At 46.7% G+C, this 22,968-nt stretch overlaps 2 protein-coding genes across 3 annotated transcripts in view; one reads left to right on the top strand and one right to left on the bottom strand.

The window, feature by feature from the left end:
- LOC115086742 (calpain-14-like) overlaps positions 1-497 on the bottom strand; it is a 47,521-nt gene extending 47,024 nt beyond the window's left edge. For both annotated transcript variants that reach the window (XM_029593025.1, XM_029593023.1), the window contains exon 1: positions 182-497. In XM_029593025.1, coding sequence (XP_029448885.1) covers positions 182-189 — 8 coding nt within the window. In that variant the 5' untranslated portion in view covers positions 190-497. The remainder of the gene's footprint in view (positions 1-181) is intronic.
- A 283-nt stretch (positions 498-780) lies between these two features.
- The window catches only part of EHD3 (EH domain containing 3), a 187,148-nt gene continuing 164,960 nt past the window's right edge, over positions 781-22,968 (top strand). Inside the window, exon 1 of the mRNA XM_029593027.1 lies at positions 781-1,185. Within this exon, the coding sequence (XP_029448887.1) occupies positions 1,181-1,185 (5 nt within the window). The 5' untranslated portion in view covers positions 781-1,180. The remainder of the gene's footprint in view (positions 1,186-22,968) is intronic.

Here is a 22,968-nt window from a genome sequence, read left to right on the forward strand (position 1 = left end):
ACTTTTTTTTTTTTTTTTTTTTTTTTACAGATGGTCAAAAGTGAGCAGAAAACTCCTCCCAGCTCAGCTCTGGAGGTCTATGCAGACTCTTAAGGTCTTGGAAGCCTTTTGCTGGGAGTAAGCCTCTGTCACTTTTTTCACACCCCCCCAATCCAAGCTGTCTCTTCAGTAAGCGAGTTACCTGGACATCCATGCAGCACTTGATCCCAGATGAGCGCAATTGCTTGATTATCAGACTTTTTGGGAAACATCCCAAAGATCCTGTACCCCGCTGATCTTTCGCAGACGCAATGCATTTACGCTGTCAAAACGTACAGACCCGGCATCACGGTCTGGGCTCTTGAAGGGATGAGGGGGTGGGGAATTTAGGTTCCTCAAATCGTTCACTCACGCTCCTAAGAGACCCTCCCGCAGCTCTTCACTTTCGCAGTCATATCCAGGGAGTGTCCCCCTTCCCGCCCCCCAAAAAACAAACCCCCCCCCAGCGCTTCTCTTTCCACTTACGAGATAACCTAACCTAACCTAACCAGGGGCTAAAAGCTAAATGGGACTGCAGCAGGTGGCCGCGTACTGTCCCTTTAAAGGGGAAGTGAATGTTGCTGCAGCCTCTGTGTGGAGGGGGGAAGAGGGAAGAGGGGAAAAAAAGGCTTTGCGCGGCGTTGCTAGGCGACAAGGGAGGACGCAAGGAGTGAGACAGCCACAGAGTGACACAGGGAGGGGAGGGGGGGTGCTCAGCTCGGCTGCTGCCTGATCCTCCTCGGGGAGGGAGGGAAGATCCGAAGGAGAAACCCCAGAGCTGGGGGAATGACAGTTAAGGGTGCGGGTGAGTTCCGGCCGACTTTGTTTAACGTGGTTATTGCTTTGCGTGGGAAGGGGACCGGAAAGGATCACGGTTTAATGGGAGGGGCCGGCGGACCGGGTGGGCGCTCTTAGCGCTGCCTTAAGGGCAGATCCCGTGGAAGAGCGACTGGAACGCGCCGGGAAGTTTAAAGCAAGGGCGATAGCGCCGGAAAGCGGAACCCCTTCTCTCTCTTGTCTGTGGACAGTCGGCGGCTTTCAGCTCTAGCTGCCGTTTATAGCTGAGGAGGATTTCATTAAAAAGCACAGCCTGGAGCGCTAGAGAAAATGATTTTGCCGAAACGAAAGAGAATTTTCTGAAATCAGCTGGAAAGCAGCTAATATGCGGTAAGGAGTCACCTTATTGTGATACAATTTATATAAGCGCAGATTAAAAACAGGAAGTTAGAAATCTTGTGGCTGAGATTAGACAATGAAATGAAACCTACCTGACATAGATATATATTTCTGTAATGATAATAAAGGAAGAATAAACCAAGATAAAAAAAGGGCAACCCTTGCTTCAGATTTTGTTTTCCTCTCTTGGCTAGACTCAGTGAGCGCAGTAGGTATCCTGGAATAAAAAGTTAGGACACAAACTGGAGTAGATATTGAACGTCTAGCGGGCTAAGTTACAAGGATATTTAGTCTCACAGCTATGCCACTGAATATCTGTGTACAAAGCGCTACTTAGCCGGATAAGCTTAGACCTGCCATTGAGCATGCCTAGTTTAGCTGGTTAACTTATTCAGTTAACTCTCAATATCACTACTTAAGCAGATAAATTAACGGACTAAGTAGCACAGCCCCTCCCCCCAGATAGCCGGATAAGTGACTAATTCTGAAAGATATCAAGAGAAATAATATTGAGAAAGAAGCTAAGTCTTGGGAGACTTGACAGGGTTAAACTTTGAGAGCATTTGTCAATTGCCTCTTAACCTTCAGAAAAAGACTAAAGACGTGGCTCTTTCACCAAGCCTTCCCAGATCCACCGGATAATCACTAGTTTGAGCCTCACTTCTTACAAGGACTTTGACACACTTCCTCCTGAACAATGGACACTGGCATTTCCTGGTTAAAGCATATGCTCTAACCCGTTAAATTATTTGTATCATGTTACATTTATTCTTCCTGCCTCTATCTTCCTTCCAGCTTGTCCTTAAGCCTCCAAGTTTTCCATACCTTGTTGATTGTAACTTTGACTTATTCCTTTTCCTTTGTTATCTATTATTTACCAGAACTGTTACCTCAGTTTTTACCCTTTGTTAAAATGTAAACCGATCCGATATGGTTATCTACTATGAGGGTCGGTATAAAAAACTGCTAAATAAATAAAATAAAATTGAATGTATCTGATAATCTGATTTGGGAGTGCCCTTGAAGATTATGTATTGGAAACACCTGTAAAGGAAAAATTGTAATACTGGGCAAGAATTTTAATCCCAGAGAATAAAAAAAAAATTTACTTTTTAATGACATAACCTGGGAGAAATTCCTGTGAGAGAAAAAAAATCAGTCACTGGGAAATTGTTCATTATGGATTCAAAATGTTTTCTGACTGCCTGACATTATTTTCTAATACTGCAAGATTTTATTTTAATGTGAATGTATTTGGTTCTCTAGTCTGCGGGGGAAATGATCAATGTTAGTCTGTAATCCTAGCCTGGAGGGGTGGGCGTGTTCTCTCTTTTTTTTTTTTTTTTTACTCTGAGCAAGGCATTCTATCTAATGCTAGCCAAAGAGACAGAGAAAATTAAGTCAAAGAAGCGTGGGAGAGCCGGCACGCGCGCACAGGCCACTCTCCTGGACGCGCGATTCAGTATCGGCCCACGTGCAAATGAGAGCCCGTGGTAAAAAGAGGCACCAGGGACACTAGCGCGTCCCTAGCGCCTCCTTTTTGACAGGAGCGGCGGCTGTCAGCGGGTTTGACAGCCGACGCTCAATTTTGCCGGCGTCTGTTCTCAAACCCGCCGACAGCCACGGGTTCGGCAAAATTGAGCGTCCGGTTTTCAACCCGCTAGCCGTGGGCCGATTTTTAAATTTTTTTATTTTTAATTATTTTTAACTTTTGGAACCTCCGACTTAAACCAGTGCCGGCAGAAATTAGCGCCTACCTTTCGGGCAGGCGTTAATTTCTGAAAGTAAAATGTGCGGCTTGGCTGCACATTTTACTTTCTGTATCGCGCGGGAATAACTAATAGGCCCATCAACATGCATTTGTATGTTGCGGGCGCTATTAGTTTCCGGGGGGTTGGCCGTGCGTTTTTCATGCGCTATTACCCCTTACTGTATAAGGGGTAAAAATAGCACGTCGAAAACGCTCGACCAAATGCGAGGTAACAATGCGCTCTGCCGGAGAGCACTTTAGTGTATCGGCCCGAGAGAAAGGGAGCTGCGCTGACATCCCTGCGGAGGTCCTCCCGGGCCCTGGCTCGCACACATCCCCCAAGGGTCCACAGGACCAGGTCTGGGAAATAGACCGAGATATCACTTTAGTAAGAGAGCGCAGGAACCTCGCAGCACGTGTTGGCAGGACGTCTTCAGAGTCCTTTACCTGGCTAAACTGGCCCTGCCTGAAAGCTGCCCCCCTCGGAGCAACCCCCAAATTGCGGGGTTCACAATGTGCCTGCCGTTGCCCGTCCACCCTACTACTGAGCTGCCTTTGGGCATGTTTAGGTCGGGGGTGGGGAGGGGCTGGTAAAATGGCACGTGTTCTTGGTATTTTCAAAGGAACGTGTGTATTTTACCCCCCATCGCTGGCATAAATTGCAGGGGCAAAATACGTAGAAGCTTTTAACCAGGAGACCAGGGTTCGAGTCCCACTGTCGCTCCTTGTGACCTTGGGCAAGTCACTTTACCCTCCATTGCCTCAAGGACAAACATAGATTGTAAGCCCTCTGGGGAGAGGGAAATACCTGCAGTACCTGCATGTAATCCGCTTTGAAGCGCTGAATAAAGTGTGAAAAGTGGAATATAAAAATCTAAATAAAATAAATAATGCACATACTTTAATTAATTTTCAAAAGGAACCTACCTGGGTAATAACCTTTGAAAATTAGCTACAAAAAGTTCATGTGGTTGCAGTACCTGCATGTTTTACAGCTGCATGGGCTCCTGGAAAATGTGGATGTGCTGCCCCATGCACATCCCATGCCATTGAGGCATGCAGGGTGCATTTCTGCTGGCTATGCTAATGCGTTCCTCAGGCCTCCTCTCCTACCGCTCCTGGCCCTGAGCTTCCCAGAAGCTGCGGTGGATTCAGCGAGACAGTAACCCTATTCAGCCAAACCGGTACTTAATGGTTCAAGGGCTGAGGGGTTTGTACTATACGAGGGAATTAATCATGCACAGGAACAATCCAAATCGGCCAACATAATCCAGCTGTCATCAACACGGGCATTTTAAAACAAATCAATAAAGAGTAAATGACAACCCTCCCCTCCCTCCAACAATGCAAATTCTGTGTGAGAGACACATCTTGGTCAGGGACTTTGAATAGGTCCCAGGATATTGTACACCAGGGCCGAGGCAAAGGTATTAAGCAGGTACCCTAGGTGAATCTGCCCTCTCTGCACACTATCGCCCCCCTGCCCCTTTTTTTTCGCGACTCGTCATTCCACTATAATTGTAATTTACAGCGGAATGACGAATCCCCAGGGTTAGTTAAGCCAATCGGAGAATCTAGCACTTTTCCCTGCAAGAACCAGGGGCCATCTCCCCACTCTGGACCAGGTTTCTTGCCCCTCCAGCCCTTAGCAGCTTAGCTACGCCTAAAGTGTCACCTGCAGTTCCCACTTCCCAGGATGAGAAACAGAAAAAAAACAAAAAACAGCTCCAGCCAGCTTTCCTGGCCTGACCTACCTTTCTGTCTGCCTTACCCTGCTCTGGCGTGCACCCCCCATATGCACTCTTTTCTTCAAGGCTCCACCCTCCTGATTCACCTATCAGTTCTTAGGCTGCAAAGCCTTTTGGGAGTTGTAGTTGGTCCTCTTTCCAGGGGTTTTCTCTTACCCTCTCTGAAATTGATTCCTTGTTAGTGTGTATGTATGTATGTATATATATATTTATTTATTTATTTATATAACGTTCGGAAGAGGCCGCAGTTCCAAATCCATTGGTGGCTGAACTAAAGAGGAAGCCATGGCTGCACGGTGAATCCCACCCTGCAGGGCAGTTGAGATAAAGAGGAGAGCCCCCAGCTGCCAGCAGGTCAGAGAAGAGATAGAGAGAGAGAGGCCCAGTGTGTGTGAACATGGGTATGTGAGAGGGAGGGAGGGAGCATGTGGATGTGTGAGGGAGAGGGGGCATGCGTGTGTGTGTGTGTAAGAATGAATGTAGGTGTGTGTGCTTATATATGAGAAAGAGGAGAAAGGTTTGTGCACCTCCTACCCTACCTCCACTAATCCACAACAATCACAGAGTAACTGGAAATGAAAAGTTCCTACATATGGTGAGTGGGGGATTTATTAGTCTTAATAATTGGACGTTTGATTTTTCTGATGATTTCAAATATTTTACTGGTGTTTGGGAAATTGGCAAGAAAAAAACTGTATGAGCTTTTCATTATTTTGAAATCTGCATTCTTTTTATTAGTATGGTTATACTGTTTTGATTGATGTTTTATATTTCGTGTTTCTATTTGATGTTTTATGAGGAATGGTAATAGTTCTGTTTTTCCACTGTTGCACTGCCATCCATCACATGTACCTGTGGATGACTGGTCCACATTTGTGCCTTGCAACAGTATTTATTTTAAACCAGAATGTCTTTATGTTCCAGAGGGCTCGCTCTGAGCAGAGGTACTCCACCTTTTTATCATGACATATTTTGGAAAGTCACTTGAGAGACTGTATTACAAAAAAGTTAGTTATCTATACTTTTTAGTGGCCAAGTCTACGAGTAGACATCAAATACTATGCTCAGACCTGTGAGTGTGGTGACCAACCTAAAATTCACCGGGCCAAACTGTAGGGGCATCTTGCAGTCACTACCTGCCCCATCTAAACCATGGACTTTCATCTTGCTGTGCTTTATAGTGGAAACTCTGCGGTATCAAGGGTAGGAACCTAACTCTCTAAAAGGTGAACTTGAAAAGACCGGTGCCCGCCAAAATCAGGAGATGCGTGCGCACGTAGGACTTACATATGCCTGCCGTATTTTAAAAGCCGCCGACATGCGCGCACATCTCGCAATGCGAGCACATCTCACGCCAATTCAAAAAGGGTGGGGCTGGGACATGAGGCGTTTCAGGGCGTTACGTGCCTGGGTGTGTGCCCAGGTCTAGTGCCGTGTAACTGTACTGCTGCTATGGGGGAGGTTTAAGTGTAAAAAAAACAAACAGAAAAACCCCAGCCGTTCCTGAGAGGTTTAAAGTGTCTGGGGTAACTGGGAGGGAGTGCAAGCTATTAAACCAGGAGGGTTGGGAGGACCTAGCTCTACACTGGGCAAACTGGTGAAACTGGTCATGGCGTGGACACGCACTGGTTAGAAAGTTCTCCAGCTTACGCGGCCGAAACCCAATTTCCTTGGTTGGACGCGCCTACTTCTAAAATTAGGCGCACACATATGTGCACCTAAATGATTTTATAACCTACGCGTGTATGTGCACGTTATAAAATCGCGTCAATGTGCGCCTGCGTGACCTTTTCAAAGTTACCGTCCCCGATGGCTCATTTCATTCCCACTCAGGGCCTTTCCACAGTCAAGGACCTTATGACGCTGTACAGGAAGATCCATTATTCATTTTCGCAGACACCCAGAAGGTCTCCTGACCAGTGAAGGAACCAGTTCATCTGCAGATTCTGGACGGAGCTCATATCTCACTCAGGATCGTCCTAAGGCTTTCTATCTGCAGCCTTGTGGGCAGATGGAATGAGGAATGGGAGTGGAGGCTCAGATGTGTCTGTGACCGTTTGCATAAGTGGGCAACTTTGTAAGACTTTGCAGAATTCACTTGCAACCATGCTACACATTTTGTCATTCGCTACGGTCCAGGCCTTCCAAACTTTCAGTCCTTCTACACTTATTCCTTTCTTAAGTGCTATATCCCTTGCTGCCAGCAGGGTGTCCACAGTTTCAGGACCGTGACCAGTTTTTGTCTCTCTTTTTAAGCACCTTCCAATCAAGTGACTTTAAATAAAACCCAGTTAATCGTTCCTGGGCTCATTTTGCATCAGTGAGCAGGTTGCCTTTAAGCTCAAATTATCTGGAGACAGGGACAATACCTACAATACCTTCATGTAACTCACCTTGATGTGTATTTCTGTATTTCAAAGGCTAGCGCTGGAGTGTTGGGGAAGGGTGCAGAGCTCAGGGGGGAGAGAAAGTCTGCCCACCACGGCTAATCCATGTCGGTCTAGGGGAGATGGTTGCTTTTCTTCCTCCACCTGTCCTGACTTCCTTACATTCTGGTCCCCCACCTCTCCTGAAGAACAGGGACCAATTGGGGTGGGGGATGGTGGGTGCCCCATGTGCCCTAGAGCCAGCCCAGTGGGTGAGAGTCCTTTGAGGGCTGCCACCAGGATTCATCCTGAGTTGCCCTGCTTGAAGGCAAAGCGTTGCGGATATTTTGACGAGGGTGGGCAGGGGGAGGGCGGGAGATGCAGCTGTGCACTTTTGTTGATGGGATGGGAACTGAGGCGGGGGGCGAGGGATTCAGGGGCAGGGTGATGAACTGGTGCTGGGTGAGGGGGGGGGGGCAGGGGAATAGGGATTTGGGGGCAGGCAGGGTGAAATACAGCGCTATCTCAATAGCAAAATTCACTGTCAAGATGATTATCAGGTTTTCACTTGTTTTTGACGGTGAATTTTTCTATTCAAATACTTGGGATCCCTAATCCATGCAGTTTGCACTCCCAATACAAAGTGTAGCAGAGCAGGGTTTTCAGCCCATATCCAGTAAGGATATTTCTTGTTATTTATTGGCCTTGAGTTCTTGAGGGAAATGAAAAGCAGTTTAATAAATCCAAAGATAGATAAATCTTTTTCCGAGTGTACGCTTTTTTGGGTGTCTGAGGTGGGGGAGGGGGCGCCATCTCGTTCCTCGCCCCTGGATGTGAGAGTTTAAATAACAGGTTTTCAAAGTAGAGGCATTCCCCCAGCATCGGATATTCTATTTTTTTTTTTTTTCAAATGGCGCCCTTGCTTTGCGCCAGCGTTTTGTAGGCTGATTGATTCCCACTGGAGGTCTGTCCCAGTTGACTTTCCTTGGGTCTTCCGCGGATGCTTTGCTTCTGGATATCCTGCCTATGGTGCGGGTGTGCTGTGCTGTGCTCCAGCCTATAATTTCATTACGTAATGCAAGAGAAGCTTGAACGGAGCTGGCTGCATGGCCGGTGACAGAAGAGTACATAGCATGCCGGTAAAAGCGAGGCTGAATCAAGCCAAAGGAATTCCCTCACCACAGCTTAAGGTTATCTAAATACTGTTTTATTTTTTTAGACTCCTATTAATGCTTTGGTACCCAGAGTCAAGGTTGGTTGGTTTTTTTTTTTTCCCCCATCCATTAGGAACACCACTATAACGAGCTCAGCCCCAAGGTGTGAAATATTTAGGGTGGAAACTTGACTGGGTCTGCTAAAATGGGAAAGTGACTAGGATTATCCAGGGTTGGGCACCGTGCAGGAAAGCTGAATGCCCTTTGGGTGCCAATTCTTCTCCTCTCTCCTGTTTCCTCCGCCTCTGTCGCGGGTACTGGTTAGGCGTCCGTTTTCCTTCTCCTCCATTCTTTCTGCCAGATGGGCAATGGCGGCCCCCTCCAGATTAGGAGACTCTCTCAGATGGACCAAGAAAACTTCCCCTCTTACTCATCTCTCGGTGGTCAGGGAGAGTGAATAAAACCTTCCTTCCGAACAAAACTCCACCTATGGAGTATACTACTCAAAAAATCTCTTAGAGCCCTGGGCGTGAGGTGAAAAATCGCTCTCTTTCATTTCTAAGAGGCCTCGGCTAAGCCGTTGGCTCTTTTACTCTTGAAAAGTAAGAGAATTAAAAGGAGATGTTCCTTTCTCTGAACCCCCCCCCCCCCAGACACTAGGACTCGCTGCTTTTGTGCAAGCAGGGAGAAACTGATGGAGCAGCTTCTGGTGGGGGCGCTACGTTCCTCTCCTCCACAGTGCCCCGACCTCAGGACTAGGCCGAACTCCTTCACAGGGATCCCCGATGGGGCCCCACACTTGGGTTCAAGTCGAGGCTTCGCTGAACTTAGGAACTAATCTGGACTGTGACCCTCAGCTCGTAGAAGCCGCCGAGGGTCCATCGCGTACGGCAAATGCTTCGCGGCACGGTAAGAAATGCCCTCCCAGGAACAGGGCCGGTGTTAGGCATAGGGAAGGCTCAGGAGTGGGGCCCTGCCATGGCCAGCAGCCCTCAGGTTCTGTTTCAGCGACAGCTCTCAGCTTGACCGAAGGGGCTCCCCCTCCCCCCATGCAAAACCGTCCCTGCCAAGAAACTGTGCCAGTAGCGCCGCACTGTGGCTGCTGCCGTTGATGTCGGTCACTGGGACATGTGGTTCGTCTGACTTCCTTTTCCGGACCATGCTTCCTTACCCTACGCATCTGAACTTATTTAATTTTTTTTATTTGCTAAGGCCATGCCTCATACTATGCTGTGCCCCTACTGTTTCCGCAGGTGCAGGCATAGGGCAAATCTGTAACACCCCCCCCCCCCCCCCCCCCCCCCCCGGCAAAGCCTGTTTAAAAATTGTGGCCGCAAGTAAACTTGGCATGAAATATGCCACTGTGTAAACTGCGGTTTTTATCTCAGGGAGTCCTTGCCAGCAGCCTAAGGAGGTAAAGCTTGCCGGATGCTTTTGAAAGCTCACTCGGTATTGTCCTCCTCGCCTGCCACATTCCTTTCATTCAAACCCATTCCAATCGCAGCCCTTGAAAAGTGCAGCCACTTCAAGGGCACATGGTCATGCAGGGCTTTTCAAGGCTCAACCCTTCCCAGAGCAATCCTGTACAATCCCATAACTGCACATCCTACTTTCAAACGTTAAACTTTGCCTTGTCAAATAAAGGTTTCAGGAATCACGTCACAGTGTCTGATGAATACCTGTTCTGTGATTCTGGAACTAGACTGCCAAGAAATACCTAAATGTATTAATTAAAAGATGTTGACCTCCGAAATGGCTGAGCTGAACTGGAATTTTTTCCCTTTACATCTTACCATAGGAAAAACATTAAAATTATGTTGTCCCTTCAGTTACAGTGACACGAAGTCCCTCCATTACCAGGCACTTCGTGAAGTAACAGAAAACCCTGCAGAAAGTCACTCAGAACCTATAAAGCAAGCCTGCCCTACGAAAACAGCACTAACTCCCAGAACTCAAACAGCAACAGCCCTGCATGAAAAGGCAGCACTGCAACTACTCTGCCTGGGCCTAAAGCACCAATACACCTTCTAGCGGGAAAAGAGAACAAGCTGGACGGCTACAGACGCCTACACAGAGCCTGCATGCTGGCAGAATGCTTCTCCCCCCATCACACAGGCAGAACACAGCCAGACCCTCACCAAATACACAACAAGGGATCATTATAAATATGCGGATAAAAACTGATTTCTTCTTTCACCTGCTCTCCTTTCCAGTACCCCCCCCCCCTTTCTGTTCCCTGCAGATAGGAGGAGAGGGGGGGGAACGAGAGAAGGGGCTGGATTAGGGAGCGTTCGTGTTTGCATTGCCCTGTGCTCTGTCTACTCCAGGCTCCCATGCACCCTCACCCAGTCCCTTGCATGCTGCCTGGGAGGGGAGGAGCTGGAGGATCTCTGCTGCCTGAGATTTTGGGCACTGGCTAATAGAATCATGGGGGCAGAGCCTTGTGTGCTTATGCTCACAGCCTTGCCGATGACGCTCCCCTTGGGTTTCACACACTGAGCTGCTGCCCTCTTCTACCCCACGTTAGTCCCAGCTCTGATCCTAAGCATTTGGATGGGAAACTAAATTGGGAAGAGAATCCTAAATTTCCCAGTTTTACCCAGGGAGGCTTCACATTCCAGGATAAGAGGGACCCCGAGGTCATAGATCAAGGGCTCATATAACCACAGATTACTTTTTTTTTTTTTTTTTTTTGCTATTTTGCATTTCTTTATGGATATTATCTGAAAGAGGCTTGTGCAACTGACATATTTGCTTGTTTACTGATTAAATGAGTTCAAAGTTGTGTTGGAACTCGCTTTTTATTAGCGCTCACTGAAGAGACGGAGAGTTAGCGCTAGGGATGTGCAGACAAAAAGTTTATGTTCATAAGTCCATAAGTCGAAGGTGAGGGTCAATTTCGGTCAATATGGACATATGTAGAATTCCATAAGTTGAGGCTATGTCCATACGTGCACCGGTTCCCTAAATAAAAATTTAAACCCCTCACCCTCCTTAATCCCCCCCCCCCAAGACTTACCAAAACTCCCTGGTGGTCCAGCGGGGAGTCAGGAAGCCATTCCTGTATTCCTTTGTGAGGAGCACGTGACGTCCGCGTCACTCCGACGTGACGCGGACGTCACGTGGTCCACCGCGGTTCCGCTCCCGGACCCCTCGTTGGACCCAAACGGAACTTTTGGCCAGCTTGGGGGGGCCTCCTGACCCTCCCAAGCTGGCCAAAAGTTCCATTTGGGTCCAACGAGGGTCCGGGAGCGGACGCGCGGTGAATCACGTGACGTCCGCGTCACTCCGACGTGACGCCGACGTCACGTGCTCCTCGCAAAGGAATACAGGAATGGCGTCCTGACTCCCCGCTGGACCACCAGGGAGTTTTGGTAAGTCTTGGGGGGGGGATTAAGGAGGGTGAGGGGTTTAAATTTTTATTTAGGATCAACGATCGCGATTTACAACTTATTCAACATAGCTATGTTGAATAAGTTGGAAATCGCGATCGTTTTCGCCTCATCACTTTTTTAAGTTAAAAAAAAAAAAAAGTTGCGTTTTACATATGCGGTCAAAACGAATGCACACCCCTAGCGCCTAGGGAGTTTATCCCCTTCCCACCCCCCATGGAAGACCTTCTATTTTGGGATCTGAAAGACAGACATAGTGACACCAGAGACTTAACCCTGGAACCCCATGATTCAGAAGAGTACCTCAAGAACAGGGGTTACACAAGCTTGCCAAAGATTATTGTGTTCACTTCAGCCCTATATAAATAAAAGTTTATTCACTATTTTTATCTAACAAGAACCTGAAATGATGGGCGGGCCCCGGCAATGTAGCATTTAGTAAAAGCTAATTTCCAGTAAATCTCTAATTCTGACTTCTGCTGAAAATATCTTTGGAAATATAGGGCACATTTACTATATACAGAGTGAACGGTCTCACCATACATTAAAGTGCCAGAAGTTTCTTAGGAAGCATCATTAATTAGCTCTTGTATAAGACTCCAAACCGGCTAAACAAGCTAGGCCTGTTCCGGCATTACCGTGCAAGAAAAGACAGCATGTACATTTGTACTCATTGGACATCTACTCCTCACTCTCAGACTCATCTCAGTAACCCTTGGGGTCATTCTCAGAAATGTATGAGGACTCGGTCACATGCTGACATTCATGTAACAGCCGAGGTTCATACAACCAAGCTCCACCAATGCCTCAATGGACACTCTAAACATAGAAATATGACAGCAAACAAAAAAGACCATGCAACATATCTAATCTGTCCATCCACACCAACCGCTCTGCTCTATAATCCCCACCACTCTGCTTGTCCCATGCTTTATTGAACTCTGATACCGTCCTTGTCTTGATACCGTCCTTGTCTCCACCTCCTCCACCACCACTCCTCTCCCTATGCACTCAAGCATCTTTCTGGCTTTTGCCATTGCCTTATCCACCTCTTTAGCCGCTTTGAGCTCACCAGATACGATCAGCCCCAGAGATCCTGCTCTTCTTTGGTGCATATTGTCACCCCCATACTGTTCTGCTCCCTTGAGTTTTTGCAGCCCAAGTGCAAAACTCTGCATTTTCTTAGCATTAAATCTTAGTTACCAGGCTCTAGAGCATTCCTCAAGCTTTGCTGGATCTCTCCTCATGTTCATGAGGGTGCATACCCTGTTGTAGAATTTGATATCATCCACAAAAGACAAACCTTTCCCAATAGGTCGTGCACAATATCACTTGCAAAAATGTCAAAGAACTTGCCAAAAGACTAATCCTTGTATTATCCCACTGGTAACCTCCCTTTCCTAAGAGTGACCTCCATTTATCATACCCTTTGTCACCTCCCACTCAACCACCAGCTTCTCTACCAGTCACAGTCAGTCACTTTGAGAGCCCTTGGTATGGACCCTAGTTTATTTAAAAGTCGCCTTACTGAAATCCAAGTGCATGGATATTCATTTTGGTCCAAAGCTGAGTATATTATTGCAGAAAATTGTAAAATTAATATAACCTTTTCTCTTTTGGGCAGGCTAAGGGCGAGGAGGTGTTTTTGTTAATTGGGGTAACCATTAGGAAGGCAAATTTATTTTCTGCCTAAATCAGAATAAAAGCTTCATGGTTTTTGAAAGTTTAAATTAGAGAATCGTGCATTCATTTGCAGGGGTGTACACAAACATTGTTTGTTTTTGTTTCTGGGGGATTTTATTGTTTTGGATTTCTTTTTTTTTTTTTTTTTTTTCATTTCTTTAAAACAACATGAAATGAAAAAGAAAAAACAAAATAATTGGTGTTCAGTCTGAGCCTCGTGGGCTCGATGCCACTGAATTTTCTTCCCACTGCAACCCAGACCCCTGGAATCCGCTATTACCACCACCACAGTTAAGTAATAACCACCACAGTACTATTTAAAAAAAAAAAAAAAAAAAAAAAAAAAAAGGTCCTTCCTCTCCCAGGCTTGACAAATTGCCCCACATCCCCCAGCTCTGCACCTTACCCCATAGCCACCATGTGTTCCTTCCAAATGGAACAGGAGCAATTCCCAGTTGAACCCTCGGTCACTATAGGCTAAGGTGAGATGTTTGGTGGAGGGATTCTGGCAAGCCTGGTAGGAGAGGGGGTCATGGGGCTGGCTGCCGTAGGAAACCAAACCAAGCAAAATTTTGGTTTTCTTTTGTTTCGTTCCACAACAAAACCAAATGAAATAGGAAATGTCGTCATTAAACCTTTTTTATTTCACTTGAAAACACCTCCCTATTGATTTGCCTGTGCACGGATATTATACTTCACTCGCCTATCAGCCTTATTGGTCTTGGAGAAAACTGCATTCTTTGCCAGTCGTGAGCCCTTCTTCTGGACCGACACAAGAAGGATCTGTTTTGGTCTGGATTGGGCGGTGGCACCGCACGCTGCCATGCGGAGTATATTGGGCTCAATTCCTGGCTCAGGTCAGGGGTGAGGATGTCGCAGAGTCATCGCCCAAGGGTCAGATTTAGGGGATTTGCTTGTAGGTTTCCTGAAGGGAGTCCTGGTGGCACGAGCCGCAGCCGAGGGCTGTCCCTGCAATGACTGAGCTAAAATAAGTCAACGGGGGGGGATATTAAATAGGGCAGAAACCTCCCCTGGGCAGTTGTGAATTAAGGCTAATAGCGCTAATCCCAGCCTTGAGTCTGAATGAACTGGAATTCCCAAAGGAGCAGGGGGAAATTGCCAGGAGAGAAGTAAAAAAAAAAAAGAATTATCCATTCTATCATTATCTTTGGATAATCCTTCAGTAAAGGCAATGCGGCCTACAAAGAATCATGGATAGGGAGAATCTTTTATTATTATTATTTTTTTTTTTGCAGTTTCACCTGTTTGTGCCTTGCAAAGCTTTGCCCAGGCTGAACACGTCGGCGATAACAAAAAAAAAAAAAAAAAAAAAAAGGGTACTGAATCATATCTCTGAAGTCTGCCAGAGCTTCCAGCAGCCGCAGCCTGTTAGAATCAGACGTAATGAGCTGCGGCCTCTGGCAAAATTCCTGAAAACGCCAGCAGCACAACCCTGCCAGGTTAGCAGTAATTTGCCCTGATCCACATGACTCAGAGCATGGGACTGAATTCACTCAAATTCATTTTGGCCTCCTGAAAAACAAATCACGGGGACCTGTTCAGGCTTTGCTAAACAGCAGCTGTAGTAAAAGGAAATATTGATGATATACTCTGCAAATTCACACCCACACATAGACAAAGATATTGGGAGTCTGCAGAGAAGGAATCTATTGACAGCCTCCACTCTGCCCGCAGGCACACCCGTCACATTATTTCATCCACCTATGTACTTTTAGTGCCTTTTACTTTCCTGCAAAGGCCCCCAGACACAATTATATTTACTCCTGTGTGATGCCGATGTACCCCACTACTTCCGGGCAGTGACTCTCCCGCTACGGTGGCTGCTAGAATATGGGGCTTCTGGTGTTACTCCGGGAGCCACTAGGTCCACGAAAGAGGGGCTACGAGCGGAAACTTTTTGCTCTCCTTCCTCTTGGGTCTTTCAGTAACAGGGACTGAAACCCACCCAACCGGTCTCCCACGAGTAGAGAGGGAAAGCAGAGTCTTTGAAAGTATAATAAATACTCAGAAAAACTGAATGTAAACTTAAAGAAAACAGCTTATTTAACAGTTTTGTTTACCAAAGAAAATAGCCTAAACCAGTAATTCCAGTTCTTGTGAATATACAAAGGAAAACATTGTTATGCCGGTCAGCCGAGGAGGCCGACGAAGGTTATCCCTTCCGGCCTCTGTCCGATACGGCCCAGACCCCCGGGGACTACCGCAACGTGGAAAGGCCTATCCCTGCGCTCAGGATGCCATAGCAGCGGAAGCCCCGCCCCCAACGTGGAAAGGCCTATCCCTGCGCTCAGGATGCCATAGCAGCGGAAGCCCCGCCCCCCGGTGTCCTCTAGACGCACGCGGCGAAGCCAGCCCTTCTTTTAAGAAGATCAGCACAGGAAGGCCGGCCTACCACCACTGGTCTCCGCCCCTTCCTGGAGGTATTTAGCCTGCCCTTGTTTGCTAGCTCCTCGAGTTAGCAAGGATGGATGGAAAGCCTCCGGTCTGTGCTACTCTGCCGCTTCCTTGCTGCCGCTGGAAGCTCTTTCTGCCTTCGGGATAATTCTCTAACCTGGGTACCCACTCCTCAGGGGCCCTTTGCTTTCTTTCAGTTGCCTTACTGGGATCAGGTACTCGCTCCTCGAGGGCCTGCTCTCCCTGCCTCGGTGCCTGTAACCAACTACTTCTGCCTGCTGGAATCGCTACCACACAGCTACCATTTAGTGAGTAATCTAACTCTGTCAGTCTGTCTCATTTACAGCTCTGCTGCTCTGGGAACTTGCAACCGGACTTCCCTATACCATCTCAGTGAGATGGGCCTCCTCTGGCGAGGATCCCTGGACTGCTATCTCTGGATCGCCTCACTACTGCCACCCCTGGTGGAACTCATCAGCTGTTTAATAAAGACAAATCTCTGTGTTTGTGCGTCATCCGGAGTCTAGCCTAGTACCTTGGCTCCTCACGGGGCTCCTCCCTGTGGGCGTGGTCATCTCCACAGTACCCCGAGAATCCACTCAAACACCTCAAACCATAACAAACATTTAAGGCAGAAAGTACTATTTTAAATTAGTAAATAGTATTAAGGAACTTTTTTTTTTTTTTTTTTTCTCCTCCATCACCTTTCCTCTTAGGATACTTATTCCCTGTCTGGTACCAGTACTTGCTAACAGGGAACTCTCATCAGGATTGTATAACTGAGATATTATGGGTTAACTCACTACCTTATTCTGTCCCTGATATACATATATGTGTAACTCTTTTTTCCAAAAATGAACCTTTCAGAACTTTTTCTTCAGGTATTCAGGCTGATCCTCAGGTGTGATGCAACAAAAAAAGATAAATGTTTGTTGGTTTATATTATTGTATTTAATGCTCTCTTTGCTTCTCTAAGAAAAAAATATCAGTAGCAGCACAGTTTCCTTATTTTCACTCCTATGCAGCTTTCTCAAATTATTATTATATTGTGGTGGCCAACAATTTTGTGGTACTCCATGCTTTCCCTCAGCTGTCCTGTAATCCTTCAGGTCCTGCTCCTATTTTTTTCTCTCTCTGCGGCTCTCCCTTTGTCCCTCTCAGGTGCTGGATGCAGATGGCTGTAGTCTCTTCTCTCTGTCTCCTGCTGCAGGTGTTTAAAGTCCTACCTATCTTTAAATAACTCAAAGCACGTGTTCCCTGACTCTACTATTCGCAACCCCCTCTTCTGAAGATGGACCCTTGGTCTGAGCTGGCATGGCAATGTCTTATGTTCTTAATGTTTCTAAATGTGGTATCTTCGATGATTTTTTTACACCTGCTGTGTAAAAATAAAAGATAATCAGTTCCCACTGATTAAATAGCTTAAATATACTTATACTACTCTGATATATTACTGTTCTCAGAAGTTTTAAATCTGACCCAGAAATATTTAGCCCCTTTTTCATATGGAGCACTGAATAGTCACTTAAATTTCACAGTCACTCTAAGACCAGAATCTGAGCTTAATTACTTACGCTGTAGAATTTCAAAAGCCCATTAACTCTCAGACTCTATCAATTTATGCAGCAAAGGTTCACAGTGTGGTCGGACTGAAAAGTTTATTTACACTATTCAGTCAACAAGTAAAAAAAAAAAGTATTAACACAGTATGCTTATACACCTCAATTTCTCATACTCAGTAAATGTTCTCATTTCAACAGTCTAACTGAAATAAGCCAATATAAATCTCCGTGTCTTGGCTGTAATTTTAAGTAAGTGATTGTCACTATTCTTATGCTGTCCCTGTTCTTACCTGGATTGCTCTAATATGAACAAAATTTTTAAATCACAATCTCACTCCTTCCTTTCAGTCACACACACTCTATTTTGTGTGTATTATCAACAATTCTCTCTGGATATCAACCTTTCAGACACAGAATGGAGCTCTATAAAAGGAGCAAAAACAGAAGCAGTCTGCACTTTTCTCTGTGTCCCCTCTCTCCCCTTGCAAAAAAAACATTTCCAGCTCTTGAGGGCTGGTCATTTGCATAATTCTCAGCATGGAGTTCCCATAAGCCAGGGGTCGGGAACCTTTTTGGCTGAGAGAGCCATGAACGCCACATATTTTAAAATGTAATTCCGTGAGAGCCATACTAACTACAACCCCCCACCCTCCTGACTCCCCCAAGACCTACCAAATTAATTTATGACAACCCCTTACTCTCCTGACGCCCCCAAGACCTCCAAAATTAATTTACTACAACCCCCACCCTCCTGACCCCCCCCCCCCCCCAAGACCTGCAAAAAAGCCCGCAGGGGTCCGGGAGCGATCTCCGGGACTTGGGCTGTCGGCTGCCAGTAGTCAAAATGGCGCCAACGGCCCTTTGCCCTCACTATGTCACTGGGGTCGACCAATGGCGGCGGTAGCCCCTGTGACATAGTAAGGGCAAAGGGCCGTTGATGCCATTTTGATTACTGGCAGCCGACGGCCCTTTGCCCTTACTATGTCACAGGGGCTACCGCCGCCATTGGTCGACCCCAGTGACATAGTGAGGGCAAAGAGCCATCGGCGCCATTTTGACTCGCTCCCGGACCGCTCCTGGACCCCCGCTGGACCACCAGGGACTTTTGGCAGGTCTTGGGGGGCGTCAGGAGGGTGGGGGATTTTGTTAGATTTTTACTTTTTTATTAAAGATTTGTCTGCGAGCCAGATGCAGCCATCAAAAGAGCCATATCTGGCTCCCGAGCCATAGGTTCCTGACCCCTGCCATAAGCCCTTAGCTTTGGCAGGACTGACATAGCAAACTGCCAATCAGAATCTTGAGTCTTGCTCTTCCTGCAGAGGTCATTCTACTTCAGTCCCACCCACCTCTTGTAACTGGAGATGAAGACAAAAAAAAACCTCACAGCTGAATTCCCCCCCACCTCCCCCCAATGCTTCTAAAGTCCACCAGAGATGTTATTTTCCTGCCAGCGCTGTCACTTAGAGAATCTCATCACACAGCTCCAGGACTCCTCAAATCTGAGACACCACATCTCCCTCCCTCATAGGCACAGCAAATACCCAGTGAGAGGAAGGAAAGCAAGCAACATCCCAGCAATGGTTTCCCACAGCCTCAGGACTCAGGTCAGTAAAAAAAAAAAAAATGTCTTTACCCTCTTATTGTATTTTCAACCCCTAGTTACACCGACATTAAGTTCAGGCTGGAGCACTGTGCAGTTCTGCAGTTTCCATTATTTTAGATGGAAACAATTTTGGCGCCAATTTTTTTTACGCTTTGGGAAAAATAGCGCAACATGTAAGAACAAATGCACTTCTTTGCTCTAACAGAAATCAAAGCTTAAAAATAGCGATGTTCTTTTCCTAAGTTATTTTATCTCTTTTTCTAGACTGCTTTTTCAGTTTTAGCTCAAGGCACTTTACTCAGCTTTTCAGATCCGAAAAGTCCTTAGCCCCAAAGGACTTAACAATCTAAGGGGGTCACTTACTAAGCATTTCCCCTTAGACACAGAATGGGAGAAAACGGGCCCCTAAGTGAGTATCTGAGGCAACAGGAGATCACGTGGCTTGCCCAAGGTCACAAGGAATTTCAGTGGAAGAAGTGCGATCTGAACCCTCCGGGCCTTAAAAGGTTAATCTGATGTGATAGTGGATTATTGATGACAACTGACTAAAGATGCACATGCAAAAGGCACATTTAAAGGGCCAATGTCACTTTTACTGCAGGGGTCTGCACCACATGTTTTATAAAACACGCTTTGACATATCCTAACTGCTAGGATTTCATCTACAGTATAATATTCACATCATCCCTTTTTACCTAACAATCAGGCCGATACAGTACAGTATGCTCCGATGGAGCGCACTGTTAACCCACCATTGGACGTGCATTTTCCCTTACCCCTTATTCAGTAAGGGGCCGAAAACGCCAATTCGCCGAATCTAATAGGGCCCTCAACATGCAAATGCATGTTGAGGGCCCTATTAGGTATTCCCACGCGATTCAGAAAACAAAATGTGCAGCCAAGCCGCACATTTTGCTTTCAGAAATTAGCGCCTACCCAAAAGGTAAAAACTGCTTTTCTGTGCACCCTCTGACTTAATATCATGGCAATATTAAGCGGAGGTCCCGAAACTTTCCAAAAGTTAAAAAAAAAAAAAAAATGTTGAAGTCGGCCCGCAGCTGTCGGGTTGAAAACTGGACGCTCAGTTTTGCCGGCGTCCGGTTTCCTAACCCGTGGCTGTCAGCGGGCTCGAGAACCAACGCCTGCAAAATTGAGCGTCAGCTGTCAAACCCTCTGACAGCAACCGCTCTGGTCCAAAAGGAGGCGCTAGGGACGCGCTAGTGTCCCTAGCGCCTCCTTTTACCTGGTTTTACTGCCGGGCCTAATTAGCATACTGAATCACGCACACAAGAGAGTGCTCTCCCGCGGACTTTACTGAATCGGCCCAAATATAAATCTGTGTTTTCTTGCAATCACATCTTCTCCATTTCTCTCTTTCTTTTTCTCAAACTTGGCAACATCACATATACTTGCACTGAATTAAAGAACATAATATATAGACAATTACATTAAATACAAGAAATACAAAAAAACCCCCACCCGTATAGGCAGAATATTAACAAAATTAAAAAAAAAACACAACACAATGTGCCCCTTAGCTGTTGGTTCAACGTTAGGGTCATGTTGGGCAAGGGGTGGCTGGCCTTATGCCAAGTCTCCATGGCCACTGCTTGCGAGAGGCTGGAGGACCCTTGTCCTCCCATTTCTCCTGCTCCTAAAGCTAAAGGAGTATCATGCCATGACAGGGCTGCAACACCCAGGTAGCCTTCTGGGGCCAGGCAGCTGTCTGGGCCCTCTACCTGCATACCGGCCTACCTTCAGGTCAGGATCAACCTACGCCTGGGAATCCTCTGAAACATGATTCTGGCCCTAGAACTGAACACATGCAGTATTATTTTTTTATGTACATACTTTCCTGATAATCCATTTACATAGGTAGCCATAAAATGAATCTTGTCCAAAACTCGCTTAAGCAAAGCAAAGAGCATTCTCAGGAAAACACAGTCCATAAGGAGAAAAACCATCAAAGCTGCCAGCATTTCTGCACATCCGTTCCCCTGTGGAAGCTTGCACGTGACAAGCAAACGGGCTAGAAAGCTTGACCATCCGTCCAAAGTGCAGGGAAGGGAGACAATGAAAAATGACTCCAATCAAGCAATGTGAGCAATGACCTTGGCACCCACCGTCATTCCTCTGGGAAGGGCAAAAGGAAGACCCAGGACAAAGCTTTTGAGTTGGACGGGGGGAGTCTTACCCCACTCCCTGTCCACTCTCTCTTTTAGAAGCGCAACCAGACAGCAATATAATCCACCTTCAACATTTTCAGGGCTGGGCTGTCATTTTAAAAGCCATGAAAACATCAAGGACATTTGCTATGTCATTTTCCACCAGAACTACACAAAAACTCAGAAGATGTCATTATGTCATTTTCATTAGCCAGCAGCTTCATTTTCAGTCCTTGGAGCTGGGGTTTTATTACTGTTTTAGTTGAGCCACCTGGGAGGAAGGGGAAGGAACCAGGAGCAATTCCAGCTTGAAGCTAATCTGCCTTGCGTGCAAGGTTTTTGTAAAGTGACTTTTCTGAAACGGAGAGTGTGCATGTGTGTGACTCAGTTCCTTCCATTTCCCCCTTGTTGTTCCCTTACCCCCTTCCAGTGTCATTTGGTTTAACTCTTTGATTTTAAAGGCTTTTCTTTCAAATATTTTGTTTCTCATTTTTCTCTGCTTACTGAATAGGCACTTTTGTAAAATGTTTGCGTTTTAAATCTAGCTGTGTTTTTTGAGGCACGACAGTGCCAGCAGTGGCATTTATTAAGCTGACTGTCCCGGTTCTGTGCGCAAGCACAGAACCCCCTCCCAACGCCAGTGATATCCTTCCTTCCTTCCTTCCTTCCTTCCTTCCTTCCTCAAAATATCCATATACCTGGGAACTCTCCGGATTTGGCTCGGAGGCTCCGGAATTCCAAATGAATTCCTGGGTCTCGGGGCCAACACTGGAAAACTCCAGGTGCTGCGACCTCTGCCCTTTTTCCGAGCTCGAGCTTCTCTTCAGCGCTTCATGTGCTACTCATCAGGAAGGAATCGCCCATACAGCCTCCTTCGTTCCCCAGCGGGACCAATTTTAATGCAAGCCCCCAGGTGGCTGGCCCGACATTTCTGGTTTTGCTCGGGCCTGGTCCTCTTCCCAGACTTTGCAGCAGCGGCGGGAGTCCTCCCACCTTGTTTCCCCGCTCATCACACTGACCTTTCCCAGTTGGCCCCCGCAGCGGCGAACCCAGTCTCCGCTATCCTTCCTGCGAGGTTCCAGGCACCATCGTGAACTCTGAACAGCTGGAACTTAATGCCGGGTCTCCGGGCTCCCACCGGATGTGGCCCCCAGCTGCAGGCTCGGGCTTCTTCTGGGGGCCCAGCCTTCTGTTGCTGGCCCTGGAGTGGCCACGCTCTGCCACTTCGCCACAATGGGCCAGCAACAGAACTCTTCTTTCACCAGTTCCCAAACCATTCAGGAGCCAGCACCAGTTTCCATCCTAAGCACCCATGACAAAGACACCTTGCAAACCTCCAGGTACAATTTAATGTTTTAATTTACATTTTTAACCAGCTATTCAGACTTCCAACCACAGGATTTCCTTTTCCTTTGTCCCCATGATCCTCTGGGGTGCTATTCATAACAGCTGGGTAGGCATGAATGAGAGTGAATGAGTGTGTATGAGTTGGGAGAAGGACAGAAGTGAATGTGAATTGGCGTGTGTGTGAGGGAGAGAAGTCAGCATGAGCATGTATGTATCTGAAAGAGAGAGTGAGTGAATATGTTGGAGTGTGTATGTATAAGACAAAGTTTGTGTGCATATCCCCCCACCACTACCTGCATGACAATCTCAGGGTGACTGGAAATCAAAAGTTCCCAGGTATGATCATAAAATATAGTAGCATAGTAATGACGGCAGAAAAGAACCGAATGGTCCATCCAGTCTGCCCAGCAAGCTTCTGACATGCCATGCAGGTTACCTTTATGTTTCTCTTAAAGGTAGCAACTGCCGCTCCCTGCAGTTCTCCACAAGCCTTAAGATAACCCATAAAAAATTTACGGCTAACAACATTTTTTTACTGGGTGAGGAGCCTCTTTGAAAATATAGTCAGTGCTGCTTGACGTGCTTTGTT

This window comes from Rhinatrema bivittatum, chromosome 3 (genome assembly GCF_901001135.1).
Source record: "Rhinatrema bivittatum chromosome 3, aRhiBiv1.1, whole genome shotgun sequence".
Taxonomy (NCBI): domain Eukaryota; kingdom Metazoa; phylum Chordata; class Amphibia; order Gymnophiona; family Rhinatrematidae; genus Rhinatrema; species Rhinatrema bivittatum.